Source organism: Paramormyrops kingsleyae, chromosome 15, assembly GCF_048594095.1.
Source record: "Paramormyrops kingsleyae isolate MSU_618 chromosome 15, PKINGS_0.4, whole genome shotgun sequence".
In the NCBI taxonomy this organism is placed as follows: Eukaryota; Metazoa; Chordata; class Actinopteri; order Osteoglossiformes; family Mormyridae; genus Paramormyrops; species Paramormyrops kingsleyae.
The window spans coordinates 26,001,978-26,023,818 of NC_132811.1; the positions used below are offsets into that span (position 1 = coordinate 26,001,978).

The 21,841-nt window shown below is 41.4% G+C and overlaps 3 protein-coding genes across 12 annotated transcripts in view; 1 reads left to right on the forward strand and 2 right to left on the reverse strand.

Annotated features, from left to right (window-relative positions):
- Window positions 1-1,291: 1,291 nt before the first annotated feature.
- Window positions 1,292-9,221, forward strand: LOC111848163 (uncharacterized). Of its 5 annotated transcripts, none has more exons than XR_011982716.1 (2): window positions 1,292-1,545; window positions 7,840-9,221. XR_011982716.1 is itself a non-coding variant. In XM_023819953.2 (2 exons), exon 2 carries the CDS (start codon window positions 6,956-6,958, stop codon window positions 7,763-7,765), a length of 810 nt encoding a protein of 269 aa, XP_023675721.1. In that variant the 5' UTR covers window positions 1,292-1,545; window position 6,955; the 3' UTR covers window positions 7,766-7,829. The 5 variants fall into 5 exon arrangements, 1 of the variants encoding a protein (XP_023675721.1); XR_011982715.1 differs by having other exon boundaries at window positions 8,948-9,221; XR_011982718.1 differs by lacking the exon at window positions 7,840-9,221 and adding an exon at window positions 1,807-1,845.
- Window positions 3,511-5,394, reverse strand: LOC140578499 (uncharacterized). Of its 2 annotated transcripts, XM_072699805.1 has the most exons (7): window positions 5,008-5,394; window positions 4,844-4,914; window positions 4,511-4,687; window positions 4,189-4,238; window positions 4,058-4,111; window positions 3,925-3,987; window positions 3,511-3,748 (listed from the first exon to the last, which is right to left on the reverse strand). In XM_072699805.1, exons 1-7 carry the CDS (start codon window positions 5,178-5,180, stop codon window positions 3,596-3,598), a joined length of 741 nt encoding a protein of 246 aa, XP_072555906.1. In that variant the 5' UTR covers window positions 5,181-5,394; the 3' UTR covers window positions 3,511-3,595. The 2 variants fall into 2 exon arrangements, with proteins under 2 accessions (XP_072555906.1, XP_072555907.1); XM_072699806.1 differs by lacking the exon at window positions 4,058-4,111.
- A 5,164-nt stretch (window positions 9,222-14,385) lies between the features above and the next one.
- The window catches only part of armc9 (armadillo repeat containing 9), a 40,923-nt gene continuing 33,467 nt past the window's right edge, over window positions 14,386-21,841 (reverse strand). For 3 of the 5 annotated variants that reach the window (XM_023819947.2, XM_023819949.2, XM_023819945.2), the window contains 2 exons: window positions 16,305-16,399; window positions 14,386-14,648 (listed from right to left, as the gene is read on the reverse strand). In XM_023819947.2, coding sequence (XP_023675715.2) covers window positions 16,305-16,399 — 95 coding nt within the window. In that variant the 3' untranslated portion in view covers window positions 14,386-14,648. The remainder of the gene's footprint in view (window positions 14,649-16,304; window positions 16,400-21,841) is intronic. The other 2 variants (XM_023819948.2, XM_023819950.2) reach the window with 2 other exon arrangements.

Consider the following 21,841-nt stretch of genomic DNA (forward strand, 5'->3'; position numbering starts at 1 on the left):
TGCACAGAGAGGGGCTGTATGGCAGAGTTGTCAGAAAAAAGCCACTACTAAAAAAAATGTCATCTGAAAGCTTGATTAGAATTCGCTAACAGACATATTGACAAGAGTCCTGCATTCTGGAGTCATGTACTTTGGTCTGATGAGACCAAAATTGAACTTTTTGGCCTCAACACAAAGACGTTTGTCTGGTGGATGGAAGGGACTGTCAATGATCCTACTGTCAAACATGGTGGGGGGAGCATCATGCTTTGGGGCTGCTTCTCTAGGGCAGGCCCTTGTCCGTATTGAAGGAAGAATGGATAGTAAGAAGTATATCCAGATTTTAGAAGAGAACCTTCAAACGTCAGCCATCAAATTGGGACTTGGACGACGCTACCGCTGTTAGCGGGACAATGACCCGCAACAATGTGCAAAAGTAACCAAACCCATGGTTTGACAAAAAGAAGATCCAGGTTTTGCAGTGGCCTAGCCAGAGTTCAGATCTGAATCTGATTGAAAATTTGTGGCGTGATCTCAAAATTGCAGTTCACAAACAAAAGCCTTCAAACTTGGCCCGGTTAGAGCAGTTCTGCAAGGAAAAATGGGAAAAATTGCTTCCATCCAGATGTGCTAAGCTTGTAGTTGGCTATCCAAAGCTATTGCAAGCAGTTATTTCCGCAAAGGTTGCTGCAACCAGGTATTGACTGTGTCATGTGAAGGGGTCATTTACTTTTTCAACAGCATTTTTCAAAACATGACTGTCAATTTGCATTTATTTAGTTCACCAAGCTCTAAGTAGCAAAACATGCGCAGAGAAATAAAAGTTCACTGATACTCTGCATTTGTGATTTTTATAGGTTGTAATGGTGTAATATGGAAATACAGTGGCTTTCCAGAGGGGGTCTAATACTTTTTCAACCCACTGTAATTCACATGCTGAAGTACCTCACAGCAGTGGATGATGGAGATGTCATTGTCTGTACTGAAAGTTCTCCGCCGTGCAAGTTTCACAGGGAGAACCGGAATGTCTGCCAAATGACCATGTCTAACATACGCAGGTAGATTACACACCATTTGTAAAAAGGTATTTCATTGTTTCTCTGACTTTAGATGCTGTAAATTGATTTGCTGTTTGGGAATGTGTCCAAAGTAATTAAGCTCTAGCTGTGTTATTTTTGATTTGTATGTACTTATCTAGTAATTATTTACCTGGTGGGAAACACTGATCTACAGAAATCAAACCTACAGCCTGTGTTTAAATTCATATGGATTCTTTGTTGACTGTAATACCTTTATAAGGAGAGGTAGTTAGAGGAAAGTGTTCTGCCCTGCATATGTTTTATACCTTAAAGATATTGAATTGTCTGTTGAAAAGTTTGAGATGTTAGACATGAAAATGGTACTGGCCCTTTTATTTTGAAGCCTGTGATGACAGAGGAAAAAAAAAACAGGAAACAGGAAGTAGGAAGAACTGTAAAAAAGATGTAAGGTGTGGTTGCATGTGGGCAGTTTCTGCTGTGCAATCTAATTCAATCCATGGTGTGCATCCTTCAGAAGGCAATGGCTGTGAGTGTTATATATTCTTTACATGTTTGACATTTGTTAGTAACTAGTTTTTGGACAATTTTGGTATTTGTGTGAACTTTAACAGCTTAATGTGTACTGTAGTGCTCGTTAATTATCATCATTGTACACTATGTTTATGTTAATGTCAATCATCATAACTATCCTTTATATACCTAGTGGTTTACAATGTTAAGCATTCTGATTTACATGTTGCTTATATAGGAGGCCCTAAGGTCATTTTGTATCTTTTTTTTTCTTTAGTTTCACTCCAATTCAATGTTGTCATCTTGACTTATCTGGGGGCCGTTTCACGAAGCGGGTTTAGTGAAAACTCGGAGTTAGTTGTGTGTGAGTTAAGGGAAATTCAAAGTTTTCGGTTTCAAAAAGCCAGTTGAGCCCAACTCTGAGTCATTTACCGCGGTAACATACCCCGTGAAGCTAACCTGCTCGCTAGCAGGTTTAATCCCTGTAACTCTGAGTTCCTCCTCTTTAAATGAACAGTCAGATTGAAGCAAGTACTTTCTCAGACATGACGTGTCCTTTTCTCGAAAGACCGGTCGACATCGAGGCACAAATTATCCGCAGGAATCTACGTCAGGAGAGGGTGATCAGACCCCGTTTAGATATTTTATCGTTTACAAATGATTTTCTGTTAGAGCGTTACCGTTTTTCATCACAGACAATCATTTATCTCAACAATATTCTTAGCCCTCATTTTGCTCGTCAAACACACCGTGGACATCCTCTCAGTTCCGAGCAAATTCTTTGTACAGCACTTCGCTTTTTTGCTAATGGCAGCTTTCTGTATAATATTGGTGACGCTCAACATGTTTCTAAGGCAACCGTCTGCCGGTGTATCAGACAGGTTACTCTTGCGCTTAAACATTTTCTCTACACGTTTGTGGCATTTCCTGGTCACAGATGTAGTAGAATAATCAAGGAAGAATTCCACAGAATTGCAGGTATGAAGTAATAGCCTCATATATTTAGTAATATGCTTTAAGATTTGAAGCAATAAACAATTGTAGGTTAAGACTAGATAAAATACAGTTACACTTTTTGCATTGTAACACCATACAAAACTAGAAACTGACTGCAGTACCTGTTAAAATTAAGTAGACTTATGCCCTCTTTGTTAGGATTTCCAGGTGTGATTGGCTGCATAGATGGCACACATATTCCCATTAAGGCTCCTTCAGTAAATGAAGGAGACTATGTGAACAGAAAGTCATTCCACAGTATTAATGTGCAGGTAGGTGTTTCTAGCTTTTAGTAGTTTACTGCATTGAATTATTGGCCTACTTTACAGTACATCTACAGTAACTAATCACTGTTCTGCATTGTGAAGATTATATGTGATGCAGCCTATGTCATCAGCAACGTGGAGGCAAAGTGGCCTGGGTCTGTGCATGATGCCAGAATGTTCCGTGAATGCACACTGAGTGCTAGACTTGCTCGTGGTGAGTATATAATGTAGCTACAGTATATTATAATCTTTAAGCAATATCTTGTTCCCTCATATTGCACCTTAACATGTAAACTGTCTACTCATTATTGTAGGGGAGTTCAGTGGTTACCTACTCGGTGACAGGGGGTACCCATGCCAGCCCTATCTGCTGACCCCATACCCTGATCCTGAGCCTGGCCCACAGCAAAGATATAACTTGGCTCACAGCAGGACCCGGGCCAGAATAGAGATGACCCTGGGCATACTGAAGGCCTGTTTCCAGTGCCTTCGTGGCCTCCGTGCCACCCCAGAAAGGGCCTGTGATATCATTGTTGCATGCGTAGTCCTGCACAATATTGCAATGATGAGAAGAGAAACCTGGGTTGCTGCCCCAGAGGTTGACCCTGATAACAACCCTGACATTCCTGTTGATGCAACAGATGGACAAGCTGTTCGAAACGCAATATGTTCTAATCATTTCCAGTAAATAAGTTGCAAATAAAAACAAATGACAATCATTTTATGAACTCTTCTTTATTTCCTGTAATTGAATATGCAAAACAGTATTTTAATATTTTGTTTTGAAAGACAGTTAACGATCCATCAACTTGTGCCACTACCCACCTTTAACTGATGTTCCAATATTTGTATTTCTATTAGGGTTTTCTGCATTTTTTGTTTAATGTGTTCCATTTCCAGATCCGATTTTTCAATTTGTTTCTCAAGGTATATTTTGTACAACTGCTTTACAGGGAGCTATTAGAATACACAAAAATGTTACATCTTGGCAGTATTGCACTGTGAAAATTGTACCACTATGAATATAACTTAGAAAACAGACACTTGTAGCTAACAACATTTTCATTTAATGAGAAGAATGATTCTTAATCCAATTTTTCAATAACTGGCAGGCAAATACTGAAGCATCTTACAGAGGTAAGCTGCGCTGTGGCTGTGGATGCAGTCGGTTCACCCTGGAGATTCTCTGCATTGCTCTGTGAAGAAAGGATAAATGTTTTAAAATGGTGCATCACTTACATGACGTATTTGTTAGAAAGTGCATACCATAGGCTGCTCTACATCTTCCCTCCCTGTGACAGCTGACAAGGTGTCTTCATCCTGTAGTGAAGACTCTCTTACTTGCATACACCAATAATGAAAGACATAGTATGAAAAATCTCGAGAAGAGTATGTACCATTTCATGGGTGTCTGGCGGTTCCACAACAGAGATTACTCCATCAGTAACTGCAAGACAATGTGGATTACAGGCAATTCATCAACAGAGACCTGCACATTTTCAATATAACTTTTACAACAGTGGGCAGTCTTTCAAATATCACAGTCTTTCAACAGTATGTACATGAAGTAATGACATCTATCAAATTATACTCATCTATAACTTTTAAATAAATTACAATCGGTTCGATTATGATGGGTTTGATGATGAGTTTAATGGATAGCCATCACTGAGCCAACACTGGACAAATGCACATACATCATTCATATGAATTACTTACTTCTTATGTAAGAACTTCTGTCCTGGGGCATGGCTGTATCGGAGGAGCTTCCTCCTAGGATGCCATCAGCCATGGGCCGGCCAGTGTTTTGGCTGAGAGCCATCTCTTCAGCCTCTGTGAGAGGTGTTGGTGGTGGACCCCCACCAGTTTTTCGGGCCTCTGCCTTTTTCCTATTGGCTAATATGTAGGTAAAATGTGAACATATGCACCCAAGCCCACATTTAGAACCTTGTAAAAAGATTTAAACAATATTACATGCTGCCAGATTTAAGATGAAACTGTAGCTTTTGTGTCTTATAGACAAGCAAAACCTCCCAATCGTCCAGTGCCTACCTGTTTGTACTATATTTTTATACTTCATCTTTATTTGCTGCCAAGTGCGCTTTATGCCTGCTGGGTTACAACTGTAACAACGAAATTAAATTAGAGAGAATATAGAAAAACTAGTATTATTTCTTAAATATACATCAATCAACATCGTTCTTATCAATACTTACGCATTCACTCGGTCAGCTATTTTCTGCCACGCTTGTTCCCGTTCTTTCGCAGCAGCAATCGTGTTTCCTTTTTTTGATATGGCATGCTCATATTCAGCATACGCCATCATTAATAATTCAAGCTCCACTGGGGTGAAATTGGAAGCGCGAGATTTGTTTCCTTGTGTTGTCATGGTGAATCATTTTCTCTGGATGCCATTGATAGAGCCTTTTTATGTGCTCGTGCACGCGTGACAATCAGGGTTAATTGAACTCAGAGTTTTGTAAACTAATCGTTATCACCTGTTCTGAAACCAAAAACTCAGAGGTTGACATCTCAGAGTTAATCAACTCAGAGTTCAAGTTTAAACCCAGAGTTTGCAAAACCTGCTTCGTGAAATACCCCCCTGGTGTATGAAGTCATTAAAGGAGCAAGCCCGCTTTCTTACCTGACTCTTGAAAAGGAGTTTGTGCTGGCTGTTTATCTATGTTAACACTTCGGAGGTAAAACACATAGAGAGAACAGTACAGAAAGTATTCAGTGAAAACAGGGTAGGGATCTTTGAAAAGGAATTGTCCAATTCAGTGAATTGACATCTGTCACAGTAAGTACATTCAGGACCATAGTGTCCTTTCCCTGGGACACCTATGTGTCACGATCCGCTCCGTTACCTCGTTACCTCGTGTGATTCCCTGATTGTTCTCACCTGTGGCTCGTTACCAGCAGTGATGGGAATAACGGCGCTATAAATAAACGGCGAAACTTTTTTCAGTAACAAGTAATCAAACGAATTACTGTTTCCCCCGTTACAACGCCGTTACCGTTACTGACAATAAAATGCGCGTTACTATAACTGAGAACACTGAAGCGGTTTTCATGCGAGCAGTGTCTCTCTCAGCCATAGGACCTCTCTTTCTCTGGGGTGTGTGTGTGTTTGTGTGTGTGTTCGGGGCCGGGGCGGGACACATAACCAGTGATGATGATTGGTGTGTCTGCACACGTGGTGTAACTGAGAACGCGATGATTGGCTTAGATTGAGTTAATTTCCATTGTTTGCCAATCAAAGGCAGAGTAGTGCGGGTGATCACACAAAAGGACACGCACGGTCAGTCGCACACACCAACATCCAGGAATCACAACGATGGCAAGTCCAACAAATTCAAAGGTAGCTTTTGCAAACTGGAAATATAAGCACTACTTTTCCCTCGCTGAGGTGAAAGGCAAAAATGTTTATGTAACGTGCAACTTATGCCCAGGAAAAAAGAGTCTCTCTGCGTCGGTAACAAGTAATTCTAATCTACTGATTAACTGAAGCACCTCACATCGTCACATGCCGCCACAAAATTAGTGGCTAAGAACGCAGGTGATAACGTGAGCTCTGCTACCAAAGGACATTTCTACATTTCTTCAGAAGCATAATTTATATTTAGACTTATTTGTTGACAAGTTGTGGTCTGTGCAATAAATATTTAAAGTTCTAAACCATCTATTGTGCTTTACTGTTCCACTAAAGTAATGATAATATTTATAATAATATGTTGAATTTGATAGTTGTCTCTCACGTTGTCCCACAACAACATTAAAATAGTGTAGATTAGTGTACAATGTTTTATATTTATAGTTATATTAAATTTGTTTTTGTTTTTTTAAGTAACGCAATAGTTACTTTGCCTGGTAATTAGTTACTTTTATAATGATGTAACTCAGTTACTAACTCAGTTACTATTTGTGAGAAGTAACTAGTAACTATAACTTATTACTTTTTTAAAGATACATGCCCAACACTGGTTACCAGTAGCTTGTCTTTTGTATATAGTCCTTGTCTCAGTCAGTCTACCCAGATCCGTCATTGTAGTGTCTGTGGATGTTCGTGCCTGTTTACCCTCCGTCTCGAATAAAACCCTGTTTGCCCGACTTCATGGCTTCGCTCGCCTGCTTTCCGGCTCGCCCGCCCCGCACCCTGACAGAATGACTGATCTCTACAACAACTCACCGCAGCAAGCCGAAAGCCAACGGATCGGCTTGCTGCAAGAGGTGATTTACTGGCTGTCCCAACCCGAGGTCCAGGAAGACCCCGTAGCCCGGGACATGGCCAGCCGGAGCGGAGACCTCCTGAGCGAGGCACCCCCTCCTGGAAACGCGTACCCCCTGCAGGAGGTACGCGAGAATCTTCGGCTGCTAATACAGCGGATTACAGACCGGAGAGCCCAGTTGGTCGCGTTGTGCTGCGCTGGGGCTGCTGTACCGCCTTCTGTCCTCACAGAGACGGCGCAGCCGCTTCCTTCCACCGCCACAAGCCGGAGGCGGAAGAAGAAAAAAAGAGAGCAGAGACAGAAGGAGGACCTGACAATCCTCCTGGGAGCTGCCTCTCTTTCCCCAGCATCGTTTCCTGCTAGTCTTCGGGGGGAAGCCCTGATCGCTCCGGACGTCAGCCCTGATCGCTCCGAACGTCAGCGCCACTGCGAAGGTGCCTTTGCAGGCAGCTTCTCCCTTCCGGGAACGCGGCTAGCCCTTAAAGGGGCCAGGGCCATCTGGGATGCGATTCCCCGAATCCCAAGGTCCTTAAAGGGGCAGCGCCAGCACGCCCGGCGCCAATCCTGGCGCCTATTTCGGACCTGCCTACTCCGGACTTGCCAGCAGCACCTGCTGCTACTGCCGCCGCACTGCCCGCGGCAATGCCTGACCCGCTCGTCCTGCCTGCGGTTCCTGCAGCTGCCGTCGCCGCTCTGCCTGAGGTGCCTGCTACGGCGCCCCTGTCCTGCCCGCGGCCCTGCCTGAGGCCGCCTCTCTGCCCGTCCAGCCTGCACCGGACCCGCCTGCTCCTAACCCGCCTGTTCCCGTCCTGCCCGCAGCTCCAGCTGCACCGCCTCCTGCAGCTGCCACCGCTCTGCCTGCGGCACTGCCCGAGGTGGCCACGGATGTGCCCCCTGCTGGCCAGGAACTGAGGGTGCCCGCTGCAGCCACACCCGAGGACCCGTAGCGCCCCCTGCTGGCCAAATGACTGAGGTGCCTGCCGAGGCGCCCCCTGCTGGCCACACGCCCGAAGCGCCTGCCGAGGTGCCCCCTCCTGATCTGCCTGTCTCGCCTGTCCTGCCGGCGCCTGATCGGCCCGGCTCTCCCGTCCAGCCCGCGGCTCCGGCTGCACCGCCTGCGGCCGCGCCTGCTGCCTCACCAGAGGCCCTGCCTCTAGTTTCCCCAGCCCTAATGACTCCCTCGCCCTTGCCCCGACAAGGCTGACGCCCCCCCGGGACCCCGCCTTTCAGTGTCCCGCAAAGGACGGGGACACAAGCGTCGGGCCCTGGTCCCGCCCGCCCTACCCCCTGGGTCGCCCGTTCGGCCCCTGGCTGTGGCTCGGTGGCTGCCTGTGTGTCCTGCGGCGCCGGTTCGGCTCTCGCCTCCGGGTCCCCCTCCGGTGCCTCGTCGCCCACCTGCGGTCCCTCCGTCGGTGCCTCGTCGGCTGCCTCCGGCCCCCCTGCTCCGGCTGGGCGTTGGACGGCACCTTCCCTGGCTCCAGCTGCGCCTTCTCCTGCGCTGTTGTTCCCTCCTGCTCCCTCCTCGTTTCCTTTGTCAGTCCCTCCGTCTGTCTCCTTGCCCCCTGTGTGGTCCCTGCCGGCTCCGGCCTCCCGTCCGACTGTGGCCCCTGCGGCTGCCTTCCCTCGCCCGCCTGAGTTCCCTCGGGCTCCCCTTTTTCCTCCGTCCATTCCTGTCTGGTCTCCCCTGTCTGCTCCTGGTCCCTTCGTCCCTCCTGTCTCTGCTCCTCGTCCCTCTGTGCCTCCCGTGTTCACTCCTGGTCCTTTTGTTCCTTCTGTTTCCGTCCCTCGTCCCTCTGTATCTCCTTTCTGTCTGCCTGTCTGCGTTTCCTGTTTTGTCAGGTCCTGTCTTTCTGTTGGTCCTTGTTCCTATTCTGTGTCTCTGTCCTGTTTCCGGGGTGTCGTTGATGTTTTTGCTTTTGTCTTCCAGGTCCTGTTCCCCGGTCTCGTCCATCGCCTCCCCTCGGGCGCGCCTTTGGGGGGGGGTTCTGTCACGATCCGCGCCGTTCGATCCCGATGTGTGCCACGCCCACCTCGTTACCTCGTGTGATTCCCTGATTGTTCTCACCTGTGGCTCGTTACCAGTAGCTTGTCTTTTGTATATAGTCCTTGTCTCAGTCAGTCTACCCAGATCCGACATTGTAGTGTCTGTGGCTGTTCGTGCCTGTTTACCCTCCGTCTCGAATAAAACCCTGTTTACCCGACTTCATGGCTTCGCTCGCCTGCTTTCCGGCTCGCCCGCCCCGCACCCTGACACTATGGCTCTGGTTTCACTAATATTCATGAATGCTATGTCTTAAGTAATGCAGGGACAGGCCAACTGATAGAATATCAATTACAGAAAGTGCAATATTATATTTTTATATTATGTAAAAATAATGAGAATGTTTAGTATAAAAAGAACTTTTACCTTTAAAGTAAAGTAGCCAAATCAGTATGACCACAGGTGTTAAAAACCAAATATAGCAACAGCAATGAAATTAAAATGAACAATTAATATTTCTAATTTTATCATGCTCAAATTTGTTTAAAAGTACCTGTGAATCACTTTATGAAATCTATGACTTTTAAAAACATATTGATGCATATTCTTGATTGAATAAATTTAGTATATATTCATTTATTATGAAAGTGAGTACGCATTATTAATACCTTCAAAACTCAGTAATGATATTCTTTATGCATTCAATTAATACTTGTAACTGCGGCTTTAAGCTGTCAGAGTCATTTAGCATAAAGTGGGGGAGCAGGGAATGAATTGCACTTTTGACCACGTGCAGTCTGAGTAGTTGCATGTTAGACAGATAAAGAAGGGAAAGCGCTGTTTCCTGCCTCAGCATCAATCATTCATCAGTGCTGAGTACCATAAAAGCCTTAGTGGCAGGGATGTAAATGATAGAGGATACTGGATCACTTCACCAGGGTACTCAGAATTCATGTATGAGAAATCATTGGAGTTTCTAAATAACTCCTTAAAATCTACATTATCTGTAAAACGTTTTGTTCTTTTTACAGATGCAAAAAAAAGATTAGAGTTCTGCACTCAATAAAAGGCACTATTGGAAAGGATTGCGGAAAACTATTCCGCTAAGGCACTACTTTTGAGTGTGTGAGCATGTTTTCAGAGGGACGCTGTGACATTCTTTCCATCCGCTCTTCCTCTCCATCCTGTTTGTATTGACGCCACCGCTAACCTGCATCCTGTGCGTCATAAGACAGCACACCACAGCAGTGGCTCTGCCCACCCGGCTCATGTGACTCGGCCTGTCTCTGTCAGTGACCCTGGTGCCCATTTCCACATATTGTGCTGCGATTCCTGCCCCCATGCCTTCAGAAAAGCAGCTCATTTTAATGGACAGCTGGTGGGCACCTGGAATCATAACACAGTAATACTGACAGATACTGCTGCACGTACATGTTAAAGGGGTTATGGGAACAAAGCATGTCCTGCCATTTAACGTTAGTTGGCTGCTATCAGCACTTGGGAAGTTTGAATGATGAACATGCTGGGACTTGCTGTCACAATACTTACCTCCAGCCATCATGCAGACTCGCTTGTCCTTACATCTGCTTTTAATATCTCATTATTTGCTCTCCACTTACATGGTGTGAAGTCCAAAAGGTGCGACAGCAAACAGGATGTTATGTTCATCTGCTGCTGGCTGACGCACCAGCTCTGTAACTGCCCTTATTCATATATTTCTGTTATTCATTTCTGATAATATAACAATCTAGCTCTGTCTAGTCTAGCGTGTCTTCTTGAATTAATCTCTCTGGACAATTTCAATGGGCAAAAACCTAAGGAACAAAAAATGTGGGAAAGCTAAGAATACAAAATACTCTTTGGGAAGATAAATTTAAATTCTGGTTGGATGGTACTTGTTTGAAATGAGAGATCATGATTTTAGTAACTAAATAAGTAGAGGTTCATGTTATAAAAGTTCAGTTATCTATCTATCCATCCATCCATCCATCCTTAGGGCTGTCAAAATTAACAGGTTAACGCGGATTAATCCATCATCTTGATTAATCAGATTAAAATGTTTAACGCAATTAACCCATGTGCAGCGCAGAATGACTCAAAATCCCTGAAATGTCTCTGTCAACCCATTTCGGGCAGTTTTGGTGCGTTCCATTTGCCCTGGGAACTCGTATTCTGAGTTGGATTCTGAGTTTTGAAGCCAGAAGTGATGACATGCACGCTCCCCTTTCTCGGAGATCCAAGAAATATCTCGGACAGCACAGAGGATCCTGAGTTCAGAATATAAGATGGCTGCGCTTTTATCAACAGAAGGGAAAGTTGAAGTTTTATACTGTTTAAGCACTACTTCTCATTTGTGGCATATTAAATCAGTCGCACACACTATACCGTCCAACTTATTTGTGGACGTGTTGCTACGGAGTTTTATACGTAAAGCACCGCACATAGTGTGTTAACTGATATTGCTAAAAATGGAAATTAACCAGGCTAGAATTGGATTTCATGATTAGTTGGTTTATTTGTCAGATTTACGGTCGTTCGGGCTAATTGTAAGTGAATGAAGATAAGAACATAAGAACTATACAAAAGAGAGGAGGCCATTCGGCCCATCAAGCTCGCTTGGGGAGAACTTAACTAATAGCTCAGAGTTGTTAAAATCTTGTTGTTAAAGACTATTTAAACTGAGGTACCTTAAATGCGACAAGTTGTCCAGCTAAGCAAAAGCAAAAAACCTTGCTTTTTGATATGGGTCCATGGTATTGCACTTCTGTGGCAGATGGAATGCATCCAACTCATGTTCAAAATGTTCAATAAACATGTTAAGTGCATATATATTCCCTTTTTTCTTGAGTCTGTTTTGCTCATGCAAAATGAAATGCGATTAATATAGATTAAAAATGAATGATATTTAATCATGATTAATCTAAATTAATCCACAGCAACCCTGTGATTAATCTGATTAAAAATTTTAATCGTTTGACAGCACTATATATATATACACATTTCAAATTAATGGATTATTAAATGCCATATCAACAGAGAATTCACTTAGTTTGGCATAATTATGTTGGCTTGAAAAAGCCATACTGTTATTAATATTTCTTCTTCACCCCCAATTTTCTAAACGCTTCAGCCATCAAACTTTCCATACTACTTTATCCTATACCTTTGTGCTTTTATAAGCTCTTGCACCATCCATCCTTCAAGGTTCCGGCAAACACCCCATTTTTCCCATTGACTTATACTGGGAGGATTTTTGCTGCTGCCCCTCTCGAAGATTTAAGCTAAACCCACCAAACTTGTGTCACACAGTCATGGGGTTACACTGAAGCGACTGGCAAAAATTTCGTGGACACCCACAATCCTGGGTCCTTTCCTGCACCAAAACAGATTTCAGCCAATCATAGAAGAGATATGTAGAAAATCTATCAGTCATCAATAATGTCATCATTTTCTGTTCAATTATGCCTTCTGCCATTCTAGAAACACTTGAACTGCTGACATTCTCAAATGTTTGATGGCAGGGTCCACATATTTTGCACAGTAGGTCAATGGGTGCCTGCAATTTCAGGCTCAAAAAAGTGGCCGGTGGCACCAACAGCCAATCAGAGTTCACTCTTTGACTTTAATGGGAAAATTTAAACTGCTACCATTGTTCCCCAAACTTTGCAAAGTTGATAAATGAATGACTGTGGTACAAGGAACAAAAAAGTGGATGGAGCCTCCAACAGCCAATCAGAATTCACTCATTGATTTTAATGGGAAAACTGAAACTGCTGCCTTTGTCAAAATCTTGATGGCAGGAACCCCAAACTTTGCAAAGCTGGTCAATGAGTGAGGGGTGCAAGGTTTACAAGTGGGCAGACCCTCCAATAGCCAATCAAAATTCACACAGTTTAATGGGAAAATTACAACTGCCACCATTGTCACACTTTTGATGGCTGGTTCCCCAAACTTTCAACGGCTGTCAATGGCTGACTGCGGCTAAAGATTGGGGAAGGTGGGAGAACCCTCCAACAGGCAATTAGATTTCATTCATATTAATTTAAATTTAAATAGCTGTTTTTTTCAGCCAACATGAAGTTAGTTCATGTTCACTTTCTAGTTACCATTATTATTACTTAAATATAAATGTACTGTGTAGAATACACAAGACGGACACTTTTTTCACGTCACAAATTTATCACTTGTACAAAAATAACTATTCAATACATCAGAAATAAAATGCAACAAGTGACAGACACGCCTATACCGAGGTCTAGTAATTATGGTAATGCTATGTCAACTTATAATACCAAAGTATAATCTTCCCATACTGTAAAATCAAAGTTAGAGTATAATACAAATTACATGTAGAAATGTGGTTTCTGGAAATTCAGTATGAAGGATTGAAAAAACAATATGCAAATGTCAAGGTCACAGAAATAAATTACAGTACATCGTTCTTATTTTGTTACCACTAGTATAAAGCATAGCTAAACCAAAACAAAGATTAAATATTAGATGACTTCTAGGTGAACATAAGGCCCATAAGAATGATGTAGAATCAGATAAAGCCATTGAATTAAGCTGAAAACAAGTCAGGCTGCAAAAAATAGCAAGACTTAATTTGACTGATATGTCTATATCCACCCTTTGCAGAAGCTCGTCAATATATTAATATCAAATGACTTAGAAAAAATGTATCCATCCATCCATAGCTACTTGTCCTATGCAGAGTCGCGGGGGTCTGGAGCCTGTTCCAGAAGCTATGGGCACAAGGCAGGGAACAAACCAGGATGGGACATCAACCCATCACACTCCAAGTCACCTCAGCATGTTTTTGGACTGGGGGGGGGGGGGAATTGGAGGACCCAGAGGAAACCCCATGATGACACTGGGAGAACATGCAAACAAAAAAAAAAAAGGAAAGGAAAATACCGGTAAAAAGGGAGACTGGATATCTGAGTACTTCACTTAATTTTTAAACAGTGTTTGAATGTAAGAAAAAGAGAGAGAACATATTCAAGAATCTTTTCATGGCATGCTTCCCTCCAGCAGGCAGCAGCGAGGAGAAAGGTGAGCTGACAATCATATGGGCATCACAAACTGGAATTCAAGCAGGTCACGGGGGAAAGGGCAACGTCACCTAAGCAACCACACGTCTGCACCACCAAGCTGATCCCAATATACTGACTTCTGACAAGAGAGAGATTTCAGAAAACATTTGGATGGATCAAAAATATGCAATTAGCATGGTCTTTTTAAAACAGCATCAAAGTCTAGCACTCCACACAACATTATTATAAGAAAGACATTCACTGATTATTCACCTTAAAATGAGGTCAGTAAAATCAAAGCCAATGTCATACAAAACAATGGGGGTGTGGTCAGTGAATGAAGGAAAATTCTGAAACGGCACGCAAGCAGTTTATTCAGGCAAAATATAAAAGGCACTTGTTTCATGATTGGTTTTGACTGCATGCTCTTGGGTCTCATGTGAAAGTGTTTCAAATGTTCTGGTGCTGGAGCCAAAAGATTTACAGTATCTTGATGTTGAAGAGCCTCTTATTGGACTTTCTGAGTCACAGGAAGTTAGAGCATCTTCTGGTGAGAACGGATGGACACTCATGGTGAAAGGTCCACCTTCACTTCCTGAATAACTGATGACCTGAAAAAGAACCATGGTTAAAATCAGGTTTTATATGTAAAATGATGGAAAGTCACCTAGCTAAAGACTATTCAACTCACTGATGATTTGTAAGCAAAAGGGTGTTTATCCACTTACCACTGTCCAACAGAGGAGTGTAACTGCTTTGTTTCCTCTACCATTATATTAAGGGGTGCCCCCCCACCCCCCCCCAAAAGCTGTAAACCTAGGGGAAACACTGCACTGGCAAAGCATGTAGTAAATTTATATGACTAAAACAGTAAATTGAGCAAGTAAAAGATGAATTACAGGAATCATAATCACACAGTACAACATTTGAAGTAGGCAGCAGTTTCAATAGGATTTAGTAGGCAGTTGCATTGCATTTTATATTAATGTGTTAAAAATGTGCTAAAAATTATTGGAAAATGCCGCTTTGTCATCTACCCAACCACTTCAACCAATTAGATATGGACCAGGTCAGCAGAGATATGGAAGACTATTATGGGGTCAAAGTACAACTCCTCCGAGGGGGAAGTAAAATTAGTAAGCATTCTGGTTTTCCATTTTATTAGATTTCCCCAAGACAACAGACAAGTCACTTGAGAGAAACACAAATCATACACTGGAAATTCAGTTGAGTCCATGGGTCATGATACAAAGCCAGGTTCAGATGCATTTGGACAAGGTCATAATGGTTGGCTGAGGGTATACCGATTTCATAACACCAATAAAACTCAGAGAAGGGCATTTTGCAGGCTGTGCCATAATAAGAAAAGGAAGTAATGCTTTGTGTAATGCAAGAAAAAACAAAAATGATATCAATCTACATCGCTTAACCTTTTATATAAATACCACTTACTTAATAGGGACAAAGACTGTATTCATCCAATACTGGGGAATTTTACTTGTTACATATATAAAAACATATAAATAATAAATAAATAAGCCTACAAATAATAAAAAAACTAGAAAAAACAAACCAAGAGATACCATAAGAAACAGAAATAAGGAAAAGAGTGTGCACGATTACACATATTGCATAAACAGATGACCCTAATATAGTTACAGATATTGCACCGAGTGATATAAACATACGAGTTACATATATATATGTAATGGATATTGTACAGAACAATCATATAATTTGTGAACTTAAGGTCACTGCAGGTGTTATAAAGTCTTATCATCACCCTCTTATCTCTAAGTATTTTACTATTTTGACAACAACTAGTAGCACAGCGATTTGCAATTTTTGTAAAAGTTTTGAGAGGTGGAAGTAGTGTTTAGTGGAAAATTGCACTAAACAAAGTGCAACGTGAGTAATATGAAAAAAGCAATGGATGATTTGCGAGTCGCCAGCTTGGGCTGTTTTACGCTGTTAAGTGTTAGTGACACTGTTGCCAGTGGGGGGAAAATTGTGGGGCATTTTAAGCATTTACTACTTGCGTATACTTGCTAGGAAGATATTCAAATTGAACTGCAAATGCCTCATAAATGCTTAAAATAAGACGTACAAACAAGGTGGAACAGTACATTATGTATGTTTCTAGTAGCCTAACAAACAAAGCTTTTTTTGGCATACAATTTTTAAATTTGTTTTTACTAGTTTAAAAAAGAGCTCTGATATTGGATGTTGGGTTCGTATTGGCAACAAAAAAAGTGGAATTGGCGCACCTATTTTGTGGCGGGAGCATGGGCTAGGCCACTCGGAGGCTGCTTCTGGGCCCCGTGTGGCCCACAGGCTGCCATCTTAATAGTCCGGCTGTAGACTCAATGACAAAGGATCAGGTTACAAGTGTACAAAGAGCTCGGCAGTAGACTGCATCAGTTTAAGGGAGCAACAGATCACAAAACTCACGGTTTGGCTTATATTAAGGTATTTGGGTCACAGTTCAAATAATTTTTCAGATCAGCAAAGACAAATATAACTTTGCTTTCCATTTATTACTTAAAGAACTGAAGGAAAACTCAAAGCAAGATATTTTTAACACACCCGTTTACATGAACACACAAACTGCTTTGCCTATATCTTTTCACCATAACTCTGCATCCAATGGAAGTCCATAGAGGACGTACATCATTGTCTTTTTCTGACTTATACAGAGATCACAACTTATTTTTCTCGTGATCTCAACATATTCAAAGTTGTTTTCTCAAGATCACAAAACAAGATATCTCGGAACAACAAAAGCAGTAATTAGTCACACAAACAGCATGTGTCATGAGAAGGAAGTGGATTTCACTAAAAATGCCATGGCTATCACTATCAAGCCATTTCATTTGTGTAGTTTTTTGTTATTGCATTCTCACATAACATCTAAAATTATCCCTGTGCCTTACATACAAGTGGGGGATTCTCTCTTGTTGTGAGAAATAATTTTAAGTTTTAAAAGTGACAGTGGCAATAAAACAATTTCAAATAATCACAATTAAAGTGTACATTTAATCCGTGGTTCACATGTGTTTGGGGGGAGGGGGGCGGGGTTGTTTGTATGGATCAGCTAGTGTGTTATGCCTAGGGTAGCCACCCGTCCCTTGTAATATGGGACGATGTCGTACTGGAACTCAACAGGCCCCGTATTGTACGGAATGATGGTGGCAACTCAAGTTGTACCACTAGTATGTTTATCAAATTTGTCAGTTACATGGACATTTATTGTAGGTGCTTGACATTCGTCCTGCTACATGAGATGCTTGAGCTCAAGAAATACAAACAGGGTTCACCAGAAACAAATAACGGCAGTGCAACGTATTTCTATAGCTTTCCAACCAGCATTAGCTGACTAGACTAAGGTAGACATATCAAGCCGTGGACCTTTGTTTTATCTTAAATTAGCGGAAAAGGTAGCAAATTATTAAAGTATATCTGATAATGTTATGTTATTATATTAAGTTATACTTTGTTTTGGTTAGTTACACCTGTGCCATTTTCACCACTTTTTTTGTTACGATGGACCTTACACCTAATGTTAAGGTAGTGCAAAATTTGTGTTATAGCTTAGTGCTACATTGAAACTATTTGTGTGGTGCAACCGATTATCTTTAGTAGTGCAGAAACTTGAACACAGGGGCATTGGGGCAATTTAAGTCCATCGTAGGCGACGATTGAACTGAGAGAAAATACGTCACGACACGACACAACATTTTTTCCCCTATGTATGTCTCCAACATGACACTTTCCCTACAGAGCATTGGCATAAAATGCCAAACAAGTAAAAAACAAGTGAATATTTAAGAGTAGAATACATGTTAACAACATGTAGTTAACATGTATTCTACACGTAAAAAATTAATGTGTAGAATACGCATAGAATACACGTTACAACACTTTAGCTATGTGTTAACATGTATTCCACATTTAGTCTACGCATTAAAGTTCGTGTTTTTGACCTGTTTGGAGTTCCATACACTGGCATTAAAATATGTGTTTAAAAACCAGAGATGACATGCATTTTAATACTGTGCCAACACGGTAGAAATGAATGTGTTAAAGGTTTTTCAGTACTAAGATATACCGAGGCTAATACTTTTCTATTTAAGGGCAAAAGGTTCAGTCTGTAATGCATTATTTGTTGCTGTATCGTGTCTCGAGTTGTATTCTTATTACCATATAATGGCATTTCAGCTTTTAATCATAACCACCGATACTCAACATTTGTAGATATTTTAGCAAAGAGGTTTGTTTTGTCTGATATGCTGAATAATGTCTAAAATTGGAACAAGTGAAGTAAAAGGTAACAATCTGTGTAAATTTATCATTAAGTTATAAAGGTTTGTGCTAAAAGGCAAAGTATTTATGCATATCCCTGACATAAGTATATGTATGCATCATAAATGTCACAAAAGAATAAAATAAAATTTTATCTTGAAGTGAACCCAATATGTGTAAAGTTGAAATATTAGATGCTATAAACAAAAAAAGGTGTGTATGTGCATCTGTTATCTTGTGGACAATGCTGAGGAAATATTTTTGTGTGAGGTGCAATCGTGTGTTGTTTTGAGACGCCACAGGGATTTCACATAAACATTTAATGTGCTACCTGTGAAAAAAATTGCTCTGCTATAAATTTAGATACATAATGTGTAAAGTTCAATTTTGAGACAGTGTGAAAATAATGATGTGTGTGTGTATGGAGAGAGAGATAGTTGGTGTCATTTAAGTCGTTACTAGAAAGAACACATTTAATATATAAAAGAAACACTTTCACACTAGGTATAAAGTCTTTTGTTTATGACATTATTATTATTATTATTATTATTATTATTGTCTGATATTTAAACTTTATACATTCTAAAACATGTTGGGTGTACTTCAAGTTAACATTATTTTGTTCATACTTTTTGACGCATATATTATGCTTATGTCATATTAGGGGTAATTATGATGGCATGCACAAATAATTTGTCTTTCTGCACTAACTTTTACAACTCTGTAATTATTGTTTTTTGTTATTGCAAATGTAAGAAATAGAGTAATGACTATTGATCTGGTAATAGCTAGAAAAGATGGTGGGGTTAATAATAGTTCAACTCACCATTATTAGACCAGACAATATAACTTTTTTGATACTGTGTGTCTGAACAAGAGAGAAAAGCAATAATAATAATAATAATAGGGCTGAAGCTATAGATAATATGAATATAATATAAATATAATAATAATTATGTAGTATTATTCATATTAATTTAAATCTGCAAAATAATATTACTAAAACCTTGAAATAGATCTAGTTGAGTACACCCCATGCTCCCGTTTAGACTCACCCCTGCATGCTGCAGGTATCACTGCGACAAAGTGTGACAGCTGCTGTCAGCCTGCTGCAAGTTGCCAAATTTAAATATTGTGTCAAACTAAGCTAACAGTTTATCTGCATACAAACAGCTTCTATTTTAACTTGTATAGCTTTACTGTAGCCTTGCTGCCTTGGAAGACAAACGACGGTGGATGGGAGCAGCTGAAAACACCGCTTTTCTTCACCTTTCAGCGTGTTGAACAGCTGGTTTGATTAAGGACTCTCACCAGCTCTTTACCAGTAAAGGTTTAGTAGCGATTACAAGCACTGCTGTTGTTTTATTTCACTCCGCCTGAGTTCACCATCTCTGTAACGGAACCGTCTCTTTGCTCTTTGCTGTTAGTGTATAGACAGGCTCCAGCTCCAGGTTAATTAAACTACGACAGCATCATTTTCAGTGCAGTTGTGTTATCCTGCCCCGATCGTCCGCTCCTTCCGTGTGCCACGCCCCCTCATTAACCTCGTGTGGGATCCCCATGTGATCAGCTGTTTCTGGTTGTTGTCATTAGTCCTCTGTATTAAGTCCGCGTTTCAGTTTGTTTCCCCAGTCCGGTCATTGGGTGTGTTCGACTTGCTTACAGTGCTGGCTTAAAGCAACGCATTCTGATCCTGACGCAATGCATTACGGTTAGATGCATTGCAACCTCTCACCCGGTTGCACAAACTGGAACCGCCTCCATGACGACACACCTTTGCCCTTATTGGCTGAAGAGTTTAGTTACACGCATGACGTTTGTATCCCAGGCAGTTCCGATGCGTAATCTGCCATTTCTCCCGAATATCACATAAAGCAGTGAGAACTGGTTTTCAGTTAATTTACCTGGTAAAATAAAGTTTAAATAAATGACATAAATGCTCTAATAGTACACGTAAGTTAGTGGTTTATTTATTGTTAGTTACTGTAATGTTGCGCTGCTTTATTTGGTTAATCGTCCAGTCTGAAGAAGGCATTCAAGTAAGAATTGCATTGTAGTATGACTCATTTCCTGGCGCGTACAGTTTATATTAGGTCAGCGTTCACGGTTCGAGTTCTAGGTCAAACGGGTTTGTTCGACTTAAGAAATTCGAGTTCTAGTGAGTTTGAGAACCTAGGTACTACTGTATTTTCACTTTTCTTTTGTTTGAAATGGTCCCAAACTTTAGACATTTTTCATCTTTTTCTCTGACTTTCCTCACTATTTTCCCTGTCTTCCTCCATTGCACCATCAAATCAAACCTGCTACACGTAATGCAGCGTAAGCACACTGTGCGACAGTAATAATCCTCCAAGTGAAACGCGGTGATCACTAAGCAGTACATAGTCGTGCGGATTACACGAAGCATTGAAGCAAAGAATTTGCATCGAGGATTTTTTGTAATCGAGTTATTCGAGTTACTCGATGAATCGTTGCAGCCCTAAATAATAATAATGACACTAAATTCAGTCTTTGCCTACCTCATCTTCTTCTCCATGACACACAGGACACATATGTAGGTGAGAGCAAGCTTAGCAGCGAAGAGCAGCCACCTGCAGCAGCCCCTGTGGAGCTGGGGTTAAGGGCCTTGCTCAAGGGCCATCAGCATGTGACTATTCTGCCAAGGGCTTGAACTGGCAACCTTCCGATCACAAGCACAGAGCCTCAACCCACTGAGCCACACGCTGCCCCTATTCAAATGGATCCTGCACATTGCTGGTGCTAAAAACCCATACTTTAACATTCTTCCTGTTGAGATTAAAATGGCTAGCATGTCAAGCTACTCTTCACAAGTATTTATGTCCGCCATAAATACACTTTGCAACCTTAGTCTATAGTTCTTTATGATCTATGCTACAAAATTAAACACAGGGACAAGAGCTTGCCTTTGCTGCCCTAGATGAAGAGGAAACATTGCTAGGACCTCTCATCAACATATCAGCAGACTGTGTGGAAGCAAGTACGACGGAATCAGCCAGCACTGGGACCAGTGACAAAAGATACCTAATTTACCACCAATTTCCATGGCCACGTGAGACCTATCATTTGCAGGCATACTACTTGTATGCCTTTATATTTACATGTTGGGTAATGTATGATTCTGTTATCAGAGGGTGTAGCATTTTAGTGATCTTAGCTAATTTTATGGTCTGTTATGTTGCTTGTAAATTCAGCAGATAGTTTTAACAATTTAGCCTAAACAATTTTGTGAAAGATTGAAACAGTCTGCACTTGAGTCATGGCTCAGATGGTTTCTGCTTGGGCAAACTGGTAGGATAACTTCCTTGTGGTTTGCATTTATTTTATATCTAGTCATTTCACTTCCCCTTTGTCATTTTTGAAGAGAGACATTTCATTCAGTGTGTTTTTTTCTCAACAAAAGGCTCACTGAAGATTTTACATCTGCTGCTTTAATACTAAATATAGTTTAAACTAATATCTGGCGATAGAACAACTAGCATTG

Bases quoted from the DNA above. Each gene is read 5' to 3' on its own strand.
- LOC140578499 (XM_072699805.1), bottom strand. From the start codon at position 5,180: ATGACAACACAAGGAAACAAATCTCGCGCTTCCAATTTCACCCCAGTG. The intron at 4,239-4,510 runs GTAAGTAATTCA...ATTGTCTTGCAG, and splicing joins CAGAAGTTCTTACATAAGAA to TTACTGATGGAGTAATCTCT. The intron at 4,112-4,188 runs GTACATACTCTT...TCTTCACTACAG, and splicing joins CGCCAGACACCCATGAAATG to GATGAAGACACCTTGTCAGC.
- LOC111848163 (XM_023819953.2), top strand. From the start codon at position 6,956: ATGACTGATCTCTACAACAACTCACCGCAGCAAGCCGAAAGCCAACGG.